This window comes from Oncorhynchus nerka, linkage group LG11 (genome assembly GCF_034236695.1).
Source record: "Oncorhynchus nerka isolate Pitt River linkage group LG11, Oner_Uvic_2.0, whole genome shotgun sequence".
Taxonomy (NCBI): domain Eukaryota; kingdom Metazoa; phylum Chordata; class Actinopteri; order Salmoniformes; family Salmonidae; genus Oncorhynchus; species Oncorhynchus nerka.
The window spans coordinates 52,100,609-52,118,415 of NC_088406.1; the positions used below are offsets into that span (position 1 = coordinate 52,100,609).

At 45.6% G+C, this 17,807-nt stretch overlaps 1 protein-coding gene across 1 annotated transcript in view; it reads right to left on the reverse strand.

Annotated features, from left to right (window-relative positions):
* grik4 (glutamate receptor, ionotropic, kainate 4) overlaps nt 1-17,807 on the reverse strand; it is a 151,809-nt gene that overhangs the window by 14,595 nt on the left and 119,407 nt on the right. The window contains exons 11-13 of the mRNA XM_065024085.1: nt 14,589-14,696; nt 5,248-5,451; nt 1,712-1,825 (exon numbers count right to left, since the gene is read on the reverse strand). Coding sequence (XP_064880157.1) covers nt 1,712-1,825; nt 5,248-5,451; nt 14,589-14,696 — 426 coding nt within the window. The remainder of the gene's footprint in view (nt 1-1,711; nt 1,826-5,247; nt 5,452-14,588; nt 14,697-17,807) is intronic.

Consider the following 17,807-nt stretch of genomic DNA (forward strand, 5'->3'; position numbering starts at 1 on the left):
GACAGATCGGGGGAGTGGTAAAGCCTCGAAGTATACTCCAAGATGGAGAGAGGAAGGACGTAGGGTAATCAAAAGAGTGACTGTCGCGCTCTCCCAAAACACTTTATAAAACAAACCAGTTAATCAAGATAATCAAAAGGAGATTAAGAACACACACACACACACACACACACACACACACACACACACACACACACACACACACACAAACTATTGGGGTGCACCATGGACAGAAATAAATTAAACTGTAGTAGGCAGGGCCAGACTAACGCATTTGGGGCCCCAGTGCATCTACTTCCAGGGGCACATGCCCTGTATGCCTGTTCGGTAATTTAGCCCTGGTAGCAAGCCTATTCTACGACCATGCAGCAGGTCATTAAAAATCAACAGGCTTCTCTATTTTACTCCATTTTCCATTGTTATTGATCAGGCTGAGAATTTCAATCATAGTCTGAAATAAGCAGCAGGGTCCCTTGTAGAAATCACTGCGTCAGAGATCAATAGCTAGTGGATTAAACCTAAACAATTGCGGTCACAGAAATTCTAATATTGAATGGTGGAGCTGGAGCCTTGTAGCTCTGTGTGAGACCTAAGAGATTGCCAAGGGGCGCTGGGAGGGAGGGAGTCCTGGGTAGAGAGATGAAGAGAGAAGAAGAAGGAGACACCAGGGACAGGTACTGTGTAAAGACTCCAGACAGACAGATAGACAGAGAGACAGAGAGAGATCAGTGCAGCAGACCCTCACACTTTGTAGTTAGTCTCTTCAGCCCGTCACTCCTGATCTTAAGCAGTGGAGGCTCCACATCTCTCTCTGCCAGTTACCTTACGCATGGTCTTCATCCCTCTATCCTTCCCCCTCTCTGTCTGTCTGCGCCTGCATTGTTAGGGCAGTAGGAGTGTGTGTGTGTGTGTGTGTGTGTCAATCTTGCACTGCAGTGTGTGTGGGCTTCCCCTCTCCTCCTCCACGCCGCGTCAGCTCGCAGGAACACGCCGATGAGCATGTTCCAACACGTCAGCAGTAGCAGCAGCCCGCCGCAGAGGAGATACGGCAGCCCACTTACTGTGCACCTGCTGCTATCGATTCATTTGACCAACTGTTGGCCCAATGGAGCCTCTCTCCTGGCAGCTACACCTATTAGCACCAAGGAAAAGGGGAGGGACGCAGATGGGGGGACAGGGGCGGCTGTGAGTAAATGCCCTACTGGGACGCTGTATTAATGTTTTTACACACCACCGCTCGGTCTGAAGCGGCTCCATCAGGCCGGTGGCCAGAGGAGATACCAGCGTGTCACCTTGGATATTGGGGGAAGGGCTTTGATTAATGGTTGGCTGGTGTTAAAACATAGAAACAGCCGTATTGGATTTCCACAACTGTTGCCTGGGTCTTGTTCTATACGCAGGGCTCAGGGCTGTTATTGGTGCGAATTAGATCCCATTCGAAATCAGAGGAGAAGTGAGATTGGGAATGAAAGGTCGATTCACACCATCTGTTCCTCTGGTGGAGGTAGAGAGAGGAGAGGGATGTAGTGAGAGGAGGAGAGGGGCTGAACCCGTCTCCCAGACCGAGGCTGATGATTGGCTGCTAGGTCATTAGCCACGGTCCACTGACTCCCGTGGTGCCTGGGGTGTGGGGTCGGCGCAAGCTGTTTGTAGGGGTCAGGGGTCAGCCAGGTTGTTTGTAGGGGTGGGAGAGGTCAGAGGTTAGTCTTACCAAGTGCACACGGTACATGATGCTGATTCCCAGGGTCATAAAAGGCTTGGAGAAATCGATGACCTTCTCCCTCTCCGCGGTGATGGTGAGCCCCGCTACGGCTAGGTCCGCTTTCTGGAATAGACACGCATGCACGCACCCACACCCACACCCACCCACACACACACACACACACACACACACACACACACAAACACCGCACCAACCATTCAGATATGCACAGATAGGTAAAGCTACAGTAGCAAAAGTTGGGTTGTGGTGGTGGAAATGCATGGAAACTAAGTAGTAAGTAGGCGACTAGTGTAATTCCACACCTACTGTGCTGCCATTGTTGTCCGTGATGCATAGTCTGCCAGCAGTATGTAGCATAATCCACCACTGGCTTTGTGTCCAAGACCTGACTCACACAGGACACCAGGGAGAACTGAGTGCAGAACAAAGGGGAGGGTCTGCGTCCCAAATGACACCCTGTTTACTGTGTAGTGCACTGCTTCTGAGCAGGACACATAGGGCTTTGGTAAAAATGTGTGCCATTTGAGACACACAGAGTGCAATGTTTTTGCGAGCAGGCGAAGGGCAGATTGTTATGACAAATCACTTGACACAGCAGCCAGTCAGCCAGCCAGGCCGAGTCAGCCAGCCAGGCCGAGCCAGCCAGCCAGCCAGGCCGAGCCAGCCAGCCAGCCAGCCGGTCAGTCAGTGCTACTGGGCATGGTAGGGCTGTGCCGGTGGCTGCTCAATCCCACTAATCATCCGACGCTACAAAGTGCATCTGCAAGGGATTTTCATCTCTCCTGGGACCCAGTGCAACCCTATGCTGCTCTTTGTCTTTTGCAGTTGGAAAATAAGAGGATTGTCAGAGCTCAACTCTAAATGAGAGGAGAGCCTGCCTGCCTACAGTGCTGGATCTGGCCATCAGCATTCATGACCCTATTTTTTTTTTTACCCATCAGCCCCTTTTCTGATTGTCGAGCCAAGTGAGTGTGCCCCCTGTTAACTTGGCTAGAAGGCTCTGTCCAAAAGAATCTGTGGGAATATTTTGCTCTCACTCATCATCAGTTAGGGCCATGCCATTATGGTCACAGTGCACCTCGACACACAAAATAAATTAACTAGCAAACAACTATGGACCAATCAAGAAGAAGAACTTTGTTTGAGACACAGTATAGACAGTAGTATAGCTGTAGGGGTCTTGTTATGTTGTAATGTACCTTGGCAAGTGGGTATCATACACCTTTCATTGGTCCTATGAGGGACTCTGCCTATCATAATGCCTTTATCTGAGAGCAGCAGTTGAGAACAGAGAGAGAGAGAGACAGAGAGAGGGGGGTGGGTGGGTGCAGGGGGCTTTTCACAGCGTCTGTTTGAGTACACGCCCCTGAAGGAGTTGACCAGTCCTGTCCAGAATAACTTGAACAGCGAAAACAGAGCTCCATGTGCTAACACAGTGGTGAACAAGGTCTGGGAGGCTTTTTAGTGGTTTGTTTTACAGTGTTTTCACTGACAACAACACTGGATGCACAAGCAAACCCAGGCATTTAGCCAACCCCCAGCAAGCCCCAATGCAACAACAAAAAGGCAACAAAAAAGATCAACAAAAGAAAGAAGTCACTCCTCCTCTGAAAAAGGAACATGGAACCGTAGCGGCTGCTGAAATATTGATGCACCTATTGAATATTAATATTGATTACTGGACTCTAACAGCTATTCAAAGTATTCTGGGGGGAGAAAGAGAGAGAGAGATAGAGAAAACAAACGGTATAAAGTCAGCTTTTAAATAATGCATCGTTGTATTCTTTCCCCATGCCACCACACTTGTTTCCACTTTCGCTCAATCATAAGATTGTGCCCCAGAAGAAAAAAAAGAAAGATAGGGAAAAAAAATCTAAGCCGTCCCTACAGCTGCTGAATAATGCATTGAGTTAGAGGTTCCCCACTGTACATGGCATTTCATCTTCCCGCTAGGGCTTTGTCTCCATCTCTATGGCTGCTTAAAGTAAAGCCCCCGTCCCCAGCTAGCAGACTGTAGCCTTGCATAGGAAGCTTGTGGAAAGCTGGGCCATACATTCTCTTCTCTCAGCGTTCGCTCTACTTTTCTGTGTTAACCCTGTCAGCCACCATAGGCTAGCTACAGTACAACCTCTCTTCTCTCCCTCTCTCTTCCTCCCTCTCCTCCTCCTCTTCTCTATTCTTCTCCTCGATTGTCCTTTCCATTTTGAAGGTCTTGCCCGAAAGTGGAGCTCAGAGGCAGGGACCCAGTGATCCCACACCTTCCCGCGCTTGTCTCCCCTCGACCTTCACCCTCTCCGACGTTCCTCGGTACTCCGGCACTCTGTAGCAGTATCGTGTGAGGCGCAATTAGACAGAGTGGAGACCTCCTCAAGGTCACCAAACCAGAAACAACTTGCAGGGGGACAAATTGATACAATAATAAGAGTAGGCAATCCTTTCTTTATTTCCTTAATGGCTTTGCATCACCAGCTGTTGGTTAGCTGGGCCCTTTTCTGTGCTGTGTGTCCGCTCAAGGGTGGCTGGGGCTAATGGAGATTCATTAGGACAAGATGAGCAGTGCCCGAGTGGGAAGGGTGAACGGAACACAGCCACGGCCGCGTCCCAAGTGGCCCCCTATTTGACCCGAGCCCTGGTCAAAAGTAGTGCACGACAAAGGGAGTAGGGTGCCATTTGGGGCGGCGCCACTCAAGACTCTGTGTCGTCCGGATCGGGCATCATCTGGACTAATTAACAGCCGTCCTCGTCCTGTTCCTCCGCGACACCCTTGTTCTCCTCCTCCTCCTCCTCCTCCTCCTCCTCCTCCTCCTCCTCCACTACGCTACTCCTACTGCTTCTCCTATTCTCCTCTTTCTCCTCCTCATCACATCTCTGCATGGTTACATCCCCTTACTGCAGAATGCTCTGAATGTGAAAACATCAATCAATTGCTTTGGGCACTACTTTTCTGGATCACTGGGGACATGTTTCACTACGAGACACTCAGCCTATCACGTATCAGATGGAATCATTTGACCCTGGAGTCCACGGAGACACAGTATGTCTGCACACATAACACCCACATATAGGCCCCCGTACAGACTAAACTTGTACAACTGATGCAACGCATTTGGCATAACGGTTGTAATACAACGGAGAGCTATCCCGCCAAAAAAAGACGTCCACAAGCATTGTGGAGCCAGAGAACACAATGGTTGTGTACACATTTCCGTGACGACAGAGGGTATCAGTTGTATCACTATCATTGTGTCAAGGGATTTGTTAGGGGTGATCTGGCTGTAAACAGTCCTGATTAGTACTTTGTGACGCGTTGTTGTTAAAAAGGCGACATTAATAACATTTGATTGAGTTTTGATGAATTGGTCTATAGTCCGAGTGGCATTATGCTGTGAAGTGGTAGAGGGGGGTAAATGGTAGGGATATGGATGGTGATGGTAGGGCCCAGAGTTTTCCTGATCAAGTCATGTGGTCGGGAAAAACTCCTGGCCCTATTAATAAGGTTGACTATAGGAAGCTGCTGCTCTTACCCTGGAGATGAGCTCTCCCACCATGCCCGTCCAGGTACCGTTGGTCCCCGATACCCCGTACACCCCGTCCCCCACCAGATTGATGCAGTACTTGAACTTCAAGATGTCCGCCAGCTCCTTCAGCATGTCCACACAGAATCCCTCATAGCGCTCGTTCCCTTCCATCTCCTGGTGGTTCGGTCGTAGCATCACGTAAGGGTTCTCCTGCAAAGGGAACAAATGTAGCAAAGCACTTGTAGAACGCCAATGACAATGTGGCGACCTTAACCCAATACCTAGCAACCTCGGACATAACGTAACGTTTAAGGTGGACCCGAGTCCCGGTTGGGGCAGCCCCACGAGTTCGCAAAAATTAACATAGCATATAGTATAGCCTAACCTAGTGTAGCATAGCATAACATCATCTCAGTCTTGACAACTTCTCATTTTTTAAAAACCTTTATTTAACTAGGCAAGTCAGTTAAGAACAAATTCTTATTTACAATGACGGCCAAGGAACAGTGAGTTAACTGCCTTGTTCAAGGGCATCAATTAATTTTGCCACCGTACTTGGCAGGGGGGGGGGAACAAAAGCACTCGGACACCTGCCACTGTCCTGTCTGGCACCTCTGCCGACTGTTTTACAACCCTGTTTTTGACTAACTCACTCTTTCTTAAAAGTTCGTTCAAAATTTATGATTTGCTTTTTCATAATGTTGAGCAAGCAGCTCAATGATTTCAATTTGGGGGGTTAAGAGAGATTCATCAACCAATCAGGGATCCACATTTTACGCCAGCCACCCTAGTTAAAAGACTAAATGTGCATACTTTTTTGGGAGAATGGTTTAATAAAGCGTGCATCAAATCTTGACTGCTGCAGCCCACATGGAAAAATACTATAGTGTATACTATGGTAGGGATACTATAGTATTCACTGTAGGATTTTCGCGGACTTTACTGTAGTATTCACTGTAGTTTCCACAAAAACACTACAGTGAATAATGTAGTATTTACTGTAGTATACTGTAGTATTTACAGTTTACTATAGTATAAATACTGTAGTAAAAAATAATAGTATATACTATAGTATTTACTGTAGTGTTTTTGCAGACTGTAGTCTAGGGTATGATTTACTGTAGTGTTTTTGCAGACTGTAGTATTTACTGTAGTGTTTTTGCAGACTGTAGTCTAGGGTAGGATTTACTGTAGTGTCTTTGCAGACTGTAGTATTTACTGTCGTGTTTTTGCAGACTGTAGTCTAGGGTAGGATTTACTGTAGTGTCTTTGCAGACTGTAGTATTTACTGTCGTGTTTTTGCAGACTGTAGTCTAGGGTAGGATTTACTGTAGTGTCTTTGCAGACTGTAGTATTTACTGTAGTGTTTTTGCAGACTGTAGTCTAGGGTAGGATTTACTGTAGTGTCTTTGCAGACTGTAGTATTTACTGTCGTGTTTTTGCAGACTGTAGTCTAGGGTAGGATTTACTGTAGTGTCTTTGCAGACTGTAGTATTTACTGTCGTGTTTTTGCAGACTGTAGTCTAGGGTAGGATTTACTGTAGTGTTTTTGCAGACTGTAGTCTAGGGTAGTATTTACTGTAGTGTTTTTGCAGACTGTAGTCTAGGGTAGGATTTACTGTAGTGTTTTTGCAGACTGTAGTATTTACTGTCGTGTTTTTGCAGACTGTAGTCTAGGGTAGGATTTACTGTCGTGTTTTTGCAGACTGTAGTCTAGGGTAGTATTTACTGTAGTGTTTTTGCAGACTGTAGTCTAGGGTAGTATTTACTGTAGTGTTTTTGCAGACTGTAGTCTAGGGTAGGATTTACTGTCGTGTTTTTGCAGACTGTAGTCTAGGGTAGGATTTACTGTAGTGTTTTTGCAGACTGTAGTATTTACTGTAGTGTCTTTGCAGACTGTAGTATTTACTGTCGTGTTTTTGCAGACTGTAGTCTAGGGTAGTATTTACTGTAGTGTTTTTGCAGACTGTAGTCTAGGGTAGGATTTACTGTCGTGTTTTTGCAGACTGTAGTCTAGGGTAGGATTTACTGTAGTGTTTTTGCAGACTGTAGTATTTACTGTAGTGTCTTTGCAGACTGTAGTATTTACTGTCGTGTTTTTGCAGACTGTAGTCTAGGGTAGGATTTACTGTAGTGTTTTTGCAGACTGTAGTCTAGGGTAGGATTTACTGTCGTGTTTTTGCAGACTGTAGTCTAGGGTAGGATTTACTGTAGTGTTTTTGCAGACTGTAGTATTTACTGTAGTGTCTTTGCAGACTGTAGTATTTACTGTCGTGTTTTTGCAGACTGTAGTCTAGGGTAGGATTTACTGTAGTGTTTTTGCAGACTGTAGTCTAGGGTAGGATTTACTGTCGTGTTTTTGCAGACTGTAGTCTAGGGTAGGATTTACTGTAGTGTTTTTGCAGACTGTAGTATTTACTGTAGTGTCTTTGCAGACTGTAGTAAAGTATCCTGTATAATTTACTGTTGTTTTTTGTAGACATTACTGTAGTTTTTAGTAAAGTGTTTTTGTTTTATTATCTTTGACATAGAAGTGGGGGGCTTTCTCCTTGAGGGAACCTACTGGAGAAATGCTGAAATAGTACATTTTCTCTAACCTGTAGGTAGGTAGGACTGGGGTCTGAACAGATAGTTCAGAGTGTCTGTTCTTTTCTATAACCTGTAGGGAACACAATATATATGTAGGTTTCTTACAGGTGGCACAAATTGGGATATGGGGGAGCGGAATGGGCAGGATATATGCAAATGTAATACTGTAATATTTACTATAGTAAAAAAAAAGTTGTGTTCTGGCGGACTGCAGTGTTTTTGCTGACATTTTTTGTGGATAATACTGGTATTCTACAACATTCTATACTAAGTACTACACATGATTGAGGGATACTACAGTGTACAGTGAGGGAAAAGATATTTGCTCCCCTGCTGATTTTGATTTCCAACAAGGGTTTTGTCACCAAGTACTAAGTCATGTTTTACAGAGGGGTCAAATACTTATTTCCCTCATTAAAATGCAAATCAATGTATAACATTTTTGACATGCATTTTTCTGGATGTTTCTGTTGTTATTCTGTCTCTCACTGTTCAGATAAACCTACCATTAAAATTATAGACTGATCATTTCTTTGTCAGTGGGCAAACGTACAAAATCAGCAGGGGATCAAATACTTTTTCCCCTCACTGTATAGTATTCCACAGTTCACTACTGAATTCTATAGTAAAGTCTAGTATTTTTTTTATGTGGGAGCCTACTAATGACATTGTTGGAGAGGACTTGTCACCTTCGCAACATGTCGGTTTTACAGAGTGAAGCCAGCCTTGTAACAGGTAGCCTCTTTAACCTGTCCTCTGTAACAGTGAGCTTTATACTTAAGTCGAGAGAGAGAAAAATCACACTGTCTGACATAGAGAAATATATAGATGGAACATAAGGCAAACAGTGCAATTGCTCTGTCATACTTCTATTGGGGTGGCGTTTGTGTTGACTGGTGACCGGGAGATGGATTCATCTCACAGTACGAAGTGCGCGTCCCTCCATTATGACACAAAGTGGAAAACAAGAGACCTCAAAGAGGAGGACACATCACACCGCCACCGACCATCCTGTCGCCATGGCAACAACAGTTCTTCTACCTGTGGTACTACCGGACCAGTTTCTTTTATACTTGATTAGTCTTCTATGTCCTCTACCCCCGCCCCACCCCCACCTCGCACACAGTGCACACACCGCTTTGCGTTGCACCGATAAGAGAATAGCAATAGGGGTAATAAAATGGGGTTTTCCTCGCCTTCTCCGCATCATATCTGAGGTCACGGAATGTATTTCGGTGGACATACTCATCAGTATTAGACGGCGGGAGAAACCGGCGAATGCTTTGAACGTGTGCGTGCAGGAGAGCTCCTGGACTGCATGTTAAAGAAGAAGAGTACACACAGAAAGAAGGAACGAAGGGGCCTTTCGTAGCCCTGAGTCAGAGCACGGTGACACTCTATAAATGCAAATCCTCTCCATTCATTAACTTATTAAACAGCCACGCACGTTACCTTTCTGCCCCCGAGTTGACACCTCTGCTGTGGTTATGCGGCGCCACGCGGGAAAGCACAATATAAATGCAAATGATTTAATCGCTCGCAGCAGCCTGGCGGTAGAGGCGCTCAACCATTGCAGCCGGACGGACGCTTTCCCTTTCCCCTCCCAAACTAGGGCTTATTAAGGAGTAGCATTTCACGGGCCAGTTGTACATTACATGGCGGGGGTTTCAAGGGAGAAAGCTTGGAAACGAATAAACAAACCTTCTGGATTCAATTAATAGGTCTCCACACCCCCGGCGACAGAGAGGAGTGGGCAGCTCCGGCTTAATTAAATGCGGCCCATAATTTCTCAGCTAGCTCTCACTTGTTGATTGATGAGTGTGAAAGGAAAGGCAAAGTACTTCTATATTGATCTCCCCAATATTAGGACACTGTACAGAGGTGGGGAAGAACATCCTCAGTTGGTGACCTGGTTAACTACCTCAGCTTATGTATTAATTGGAGATTGGCTGGTTCTGGAGGTCCTGCTGGTCTCCACTGAGTTCCAGCTCACGGAATTGCCTGGAGACCACCTTGAAGTTCGACTCGCTGGTCCCCATTGGACAGTTTAGATGATGTCGAAGGGAGGTGATATGTGAGAGTTGTGTTGGCTTTGATTAATCTTGTTGTGTTTATTGTTTTTGTGATTTTACATGATGTTGTGTTCAATTCTATTGTGTATGTTCATGTTCACAGGGCTCCCTTGTAAATGAGACCCTGGTCTCAACGGTGACCCGCCCTGTTAAATAAATAAATAAATAAAAAAAACCTGCATAAAAAATGTAATTAAGAGCTGGCTCTGACCCATCAATCATGGGAGTAAAACCCAGACATTAATCAATAATGTGTGTGGGGGGGTCTTTCTCTTTCTCTCTCTCTCTCTCTCTCTACAAGGGAAATAAACAATAAAAAATGAACAGTAAACGTTACACTCACAAGAGTTTGAAAATAACATATACTATTGTCTATGTACGGTGTTGTAACAATAAGCAAATAGTTGAAGTACGATGGTGTTTTTGCTCCACTGGCTGCCCTTTTCTCGTGGCTACAGGTTGCAAATCTTGAGGGAAATATGCCTCTAATATGGTCACACATTTGGCAGCAGGTTAGGAAGTGCAATTCAGTTTCTACCTCATTTTGTAGGCAATAGGCACATAGCTTGTCTTCTCTTGAGAGCCAGGTCTGCCTATGGCGGCCTCTCTCGATAGCAACGCCATGCTCACTGAGTCTGTACATAGTGAAAGCTTTTCTTAACTTTGTGTCAGTCCCAGTTTGTTTGCTCTCTCTCTCTCGCTCTCTCTCTCTCTCTCTCTCTCTCTCTCTCTCTCTCTCTCTCTCGATGTGCTGTGTGGAAAACATGACAGGTCATTTGGAATGTTGTCACATCTCCTAATGTTGCATAATACTTTACTGTTTGTGAATGCTTACCGATCTACCGACATACACCAATGTCAGAAGCATTCATTGAAATCACAGCAAAATTGTATCTACCTCTTGTAATATACCACAGACAATTCTATATGAAATTTCAAGGTATGAAGAAATGCAGCATCTCAGCATCTCAACTCCATTGCCAGTAGTCTGGTTGTGTCCAGCTGAGTATTGCCAGTGTTTTTGAAAGAAAACAAATACTTCTTGAACCCGGGTCTGGTTCAAGGAGCAGTAACAACCCCCTAGCCGGGCAATATCCCCATCCTCCAGCAAATACAATTATGTGGTCCGGAGCCTATAGCGAACTGGCAGCTCAAAGACACACTGAGTATACAAAACACCTGCTCTTTCCATTTATTTACATATATTTTTTATTTATTTATTTAACCTTTATTTAACTAGGCAAGTCAGTTAAGAACAAATTCTTATTTACAATGACGGCCTACCCCAGCCAAACCCGGACAACGCCAATGGTCCCCTATAGGACTCCCAATCACGGCCGGTTGTGACACAGCCTGGATTCAAACTAGGGTGTCTGTAGTGACGCCTATAGTGACACCGCAAGCGCTGAGACGCAGTGCCATAGACCGCTGCACCACTCGGGAACAGGTGAATCCAGGCGAAAACCTATGATCCCTTATTTATGCCACTTGTTCAATCCACTTCAAACAGTGTCTTGAGACAATTGCGACGTGGATTGTGCATGTGTGCCGTTACAGAGGGTGAATGGGCAAGTGCCTTTGAACGGGGTATGGTAGTGTGTCAAGAACTGCAACGCTGCTGAATGACACTTCTCTCTCTCACAAGGTAATCCTTTAAGTAAAGCCTACAGTATATCTGAAAGCCACCGTCTTATCCGTTCTCGGGTATTGTTGTTCTGTAACAAGGACATGTCTATGTTTCAAATACTTTACCTGTGTTTGACTGAGCTTGACTGGCACAATGGAACCAATGACTCCAAGTAGAGTCAAGCAAACGTTTAAAGATGGAATTCGCAGTAGGGGGAAACACTGTTTACCCCTCGGTCGTAATTATTTTATTTATTTATTGAGTTTGCAAAAAATTGCAGTACATACAGTTAACTGCCAAAATAAACCAATGGACCAAGTGTCTTGATAGGGCATTGGGCCACTACGAGCCAGAACAGCTTCAATGCACCTTGGCATAGATTCTACAAGTGTCTGGAACTCTTTTAGAGGGATGCAACAACATTCTTCCACAAGAAATCCCATAAATTGGTGTTTTGTTAATGGTGGTGGAAAACGCTCCAGAATCTCCTATTTCAGTGTTCAATAGGTTTGAGATCTGGTGACAGACGGCCATAGCTTCTGGTTTACGTTGTTTTTATGCATATTAAATCGTTCAGTGACCACTCGTGCCCCTGTGGATTGGGGGGCATTGTCATCCTATGCGGACATAGCCATGGTAGCCAAAATAATGGCCTGCCCAGCATTTTTATACATGACCCTAAGCATGATGGGATGTTAATTGCTTAATTAACTCAGGAACCACACCTGTGTGGAAGCACCTGCTTTCAATGTACGTTTTTATCTCTCATTTACTCAACTGTTTCCATTATTTTGGAAGTTACCTGTGTGCTGATGTTCTATTGCATCTCCGAGGGGGGGTTGCTGTAATATCCCAAATGGACGTGGTCAGTTTACCCATTAAGGATTCCACAGCTTTAAAGGTTTAAATACTATTTGACCTCAGGTCTGCATCAGGTACAGTGCTTTGGGCCAGTCCTTGACAGGTGGCCATCTTTGCTCACACTGACTGAGCAGAGAGGATGATGGGAATAATCAACCCTGACCCTCCTGAACAACCATACACTAGGATTACACTACACTTCACTGACCATGTGACTGTGGTCTGAAGCCTGAAGGTGACACTCTCCCTCCTAAAGAGGCCTGAGCCAGCCAATCAAAAATGACTTAAAAACAAATCAACTTAGAGCAGAGTCTCTATTATCTTCCCAGAGCAATCAGGAGTTCAGAAATATCACTTCTCCTGGTGGCACAGCGGAAGAGCTATGGCATGTATTTCTTTCACTAACATCCAAAGGAATGGAAAAACCAAACACCGGTAACAAACAGAGAGATTACGTGGTCATGTTTGGCATCTGTGGAGGCTCAAAATCAATTAGACCATTTCCCCCCCCAGAGGGGCGGGGGAGGTTGTTTGCTATATTGCGTCGGCTCTCAGAGACACAGAGGCCACAGTAACAGTGATGCAGAGCTGTCCTGGAACAATCTGCAGGAGGGGTTAGACCCACAGGTGTAGGATGAATCCTCCTGGTGCCGTTCCGCGCTGCAGCCACTCAAGACTGTAGAGTCTAGCCCGACCCCCACCGGCAGAGATAAAGCACGACACAGCAATCACACCGTGATGAATGAGTTGTGATAGCGACGAAATTGCTCCTGAGGTGGCTTTTGAAATTCGCCTGGACGACTCTATATCTAGCGAAATTAACACGTAGCAGCTCGATCGGACCGCCGCAATTCTCCCCCCAATCTCTCTCTCTCTCTCGCAGCCTCTGTTGTAACAGCTTCTCATTTGTTAAAGAAGCCCCCACGGTCGGTGAAACCAACCGAACCATTCCACCTGAATCCCAATCATGCTCAATGAGACCTTTTTCTCAAGTCGCTGGTTAACACAGACACACTTTATTCCTACTCCATTCTTAACCAGTAAGTGTGACATTGCGAATAACATTGCGGGCACTTGGGCCCTCCTTACAAGATACTTTGGGCTTGTCTTTTGATTCATCAAGTAGTGGTGGGAGGGAGAACAATTTGGATTTCTCTGGCTAACCATAATGCACGCACCCAATCAGCACTGCTGCAAGCGCTAGCAGGGCTAGCCAGTAGTAGAATGGCTCTATTGAACCCCAGTGTAGCTAGAACACTGTTTCAGCCAATCAGAATCTGTTGTATGAATGGCTATATTGAACCCCAGTGTTTTTCAGTCATAAAAACTCCCACAGTCCTCAGTGACCTGCAGAAAAGCAGCGTGGCCTAGCTCAATGAAGAAAGAGGATCTCCCTGCAGGGTGTGCAAATGGGAGGAGAGGAGAAGAGCTTCATTTACTCCCCAGACCAATAGCCTCGTTCCTCCATGCGCTGGAAATTTGCTGCCAAATACGGATGACATCTTTAATTGCTAAGCGTATAGCCTTACAGAGAGTATCTAAACAACTCGGCCCGCTAGGCACACCAGCAATACACCTTCCTGAGTGTATATAGAGGATGAGACTGTATTTACATCAATGAAACCTTCAGAGTCGGGGGGGCAAATCAATATTTACATTGTAGTCATTCAGCAGATGCTCTTATCCAGAGCGACTTACAGGAGCAATTAGGTTTAAGTGCCTTGCTCAAGGGCACCTCGACAGATTTCTTTTTTTACCGGCTCGGGGATTCGGTTAGTGGCCCAACGCTCTTAACAGCTAGGCTACCTGCCTTTCGCCCTCAAGGCAGAGACGTCAACTCTATGAATGACAGGACAGTTTTAGGTGCCATGGAGAAATACCTCCCCACTACACCTTATTTTCAACCACTCTCCATATCTAAACCAAGTGGGTGATCCAGCACATACAGTACCTGTCATTTGGAGTGTGCCGGTGTGACAGGGCGGCGTGATTTACTACGGTGAAGTACTACGCCACCATACTTTATTATCTACCACTCTCTCTATTGTGAACGTGGAGTGTACACTTGCATGTCATTCTGAGTGTGACGGTGTGGTACCCCACTGCACTTTCATGTCTACCACTCTCTCCATTACAAACCAAGTGGAATGTCCAGAACGTGTGTCACTGGGAGTGTGTTGCCGTGACGGTTCACTCACCAGAATAGTGGTGATGGTGAGGGTGGTGTTGAAGAGAGTGTCTGTCACGTTGATTGACGGAAGCTTCCTCTCCATGGACAGGCCCTGCTCTGAGTGCCACTGGCCAATCTGCCAGGGGGATATAGATACCCACACGTGCACACACACACACACACACACACACACACACACACACACACACACACACACACACACACACACACACACACACACACACACACACACACACACACACACACACACACACACACACACACACACACACACACACACACGTGCGCGCACATACGCCAATGCACATGCCAACACACACGCAGGTGTACGCACGCACACACATAAATCACACACACACAGAGAGAGAGAGAGAGAGAGAGAGAGAGAGAGAGAGAGAGAGAGAGAGAGAGAGAGAGAGAGAGAGAGAGAGAGAAAAAAAAATAAACTGTTAGAGAGTTCATCAAAGGGCCAGGCAGCAAGCAGCCTATCAAACTAGCCCAACAGACAATCCTCTCTCTTCTGATCTGCAACCAGTGTCACCGAAGCCAGTCTCACCCTCTTAAGGTCAGCCTTAAGAGGGGGAGACAGCGAAAGAGAGAGGGAGAGAAAAGGCAGTGCGAGATAAAGGACAAAGACACATGCTGCTCCTTGAAGAAATACATTGGGGCATGTGTTCAATCAGGAGACAACAGAATGTTTTCTTTAGCTCAATTACACCCAATTCTCTGAAGCGAGCCAATGTCCTCATTAGAGCTCGGCTGGCGCCCCTCCACCACTTTTCCTTGCACACCTCCAGCAGGGCCTTGTATGGTCATCCCATCTTGCCTGTACCCACCCCAACACACATGTCACTCAGTGGCGGTGCTACATCATGCCTAATTTTTCATTTGGTATCGTAATTACAAAGCAGCATGGTTCATTGGGCTCTCTGCTTAACGTCTTTTGTTGAGGTGTTGGTTAATTTATCATCCCCTACCAATCGATCCCTGGCCGGTGAGTGGCTGGCTGCATTAGAGTAGCTGTGTTTATTTGTATGTCTGTGTGTTTGTGTGTGTGTGTGTGTGTGTGTGCATGTGTGTGTGTGCGCGCGCGCGCATGTTTGTGTGCATGTGTGTGTTTGGTGTGTGAAGATGTGCATTTCTAAATAGATTTTTTTGACTATGTAGCTATTACTTTTCACTGTCACGCGGTGCAAAGCAGTGAGATACCATTATACCACCTATATTTGACTGACTGACACATAATAGCCTAGGCCTTTAAATGTCAAAACTCCTCGATACTGATTTATAGTATGGATTGTCAGTGACAATAATTGTAGAAAAGCATTGAGGCTGACTGCTAAATGGCATATGGGACTTACATAGTACATATTGCTCAAAATTGCTTCTTGAAGGCTGTGCGATAACAATGCCCTCCATATGCACGAGACCCATCCTTTCTAGTATACCGAACAAAAACATGAACGCAACATGTAAAGCCTTGGTCTCATGTTTATATCCCAGATATTTTCCATATGCACAAAAAGCCTATTTCTATACATTTTGTGCACACATTTGTTTACATCTCTGTTAGTGAGCATTTCTCCTTTGCCAAGATAATTCCATCCAACTGACAGGTGTGGCATATCAAGAAGCTGATTAAACAGATGTGATCGTTACACAGGTGCACCTTGTACCGGGGACAATAAAAGGCCACTCTAAAATGTGTAGTAGTTATGTCACATGACACAATGTCTCAAGTTTTGAGGGAGCATGCAATTGGCATGCTGACTGCAGGCATGTCCACCAAAGCTGTTGCCAAAGAATTGAATGCTCATTTCTCTACCATAAGCCGGCTCCAAATGTCATTTTAGAGAATTTGGCAGCCAACCAGCTTCACAACAGACCAGCGTGTATGGCGTCTGTGGGCGAGCGGTTTGCTGATGTCAACGTTGTGAACAGAGTGCCGCATGGTGGCGGTGCGGTTATGGTACAAGCAGGAATAAGTTACGGACAACAAACACAATTGCATTTTATCAATGGCAATTTGAACGCACAGAGATACCATGACGACATCCTGAGGACCATTGTCATGCCTTTCATCTGCCACCACCACCTCATGTTTCAGCATGATAATTCACGGCCCCATGTCACAAGGATCTGTACACAATTCCTGGAAGCTGAAAACGGCCTGCATGCTCACCAGACATGTCACCGATTGAGCACGTTTGGGATGCTTTGGATCGACGTGTACGACAGTGTGTTACAGTTCCCGCCAATATCCAGTAACTTCGCACAGCCATTGAAGAGGGGTGGGACAACATTCCACAGGCAACAATCAACAGCCTGATCAACTCTATGCAAAGTAGATGTGTCGTGCTGCATGACATAAATGATAGTCACACCAGATACTGACTGGTTTTCTGATCCACACATTTACATTTACATTTAAGTCATTTAGCAGACGCTCTTATCCAGAGCGACTTACAAATTGATGCGTTCACCTTAAGACATCCAGTGGAACAGCCACTTTACAATAGTGCATCTAAATCTTTCAAGGGGGGTGAGAAGGATTACTTTATCCTATCCTAGGTATTCCTGAAAGAGGTGGGGTTTCAGGTGTCTCCGGAAGGTGGTGATTGACTCCGCTGTCCTGGCGTCGTGAGGGAGTTTGTTCCACCATTGGGGGGCCAGAGCAGCGAACAGTTTTGACTGGGCTGCGCGGGAACTGTACTTCCTCAGTGGTAGGGAGGCGAGCAGGCCAGAGGTGGATGAACGCAGTGCCCTTGTTTGGGTGTAGGGCCTGATCAGAGCCTGGAGGCCAGAGCCTTTCAAGGTATCTGTGACCAACAGATGCATATCTGTATTCCCAGTCATGTGAAATCTATAGATTAGGGCCTAATTCATTTATTTCAATTGACTGATTTCCTCATATGAACTGTAACTCAGTAAAATCGTCGAAATTGTTGCATGTTGTGCTTATATTTTTGTTCACAATATATTATGAATCATCTGGAAGCAACTGGAAAGCAATCTTGAAGCAATCTTGTGAAATACTGATTCATATCATACAAAAACTGTGTAATCAAGGAGATGCATACAATACATTCACAATATTCTTGCTGGTTTGCTGTTTTCTCAAGACGTTGAGCTTCACTTGACTAAGACACGTTTCCAAGGCTAAATCCAGACAGTCCTTCCTACATGCTTATTAACATAATCAGAGACTCCATCTGAAGGTTTTACC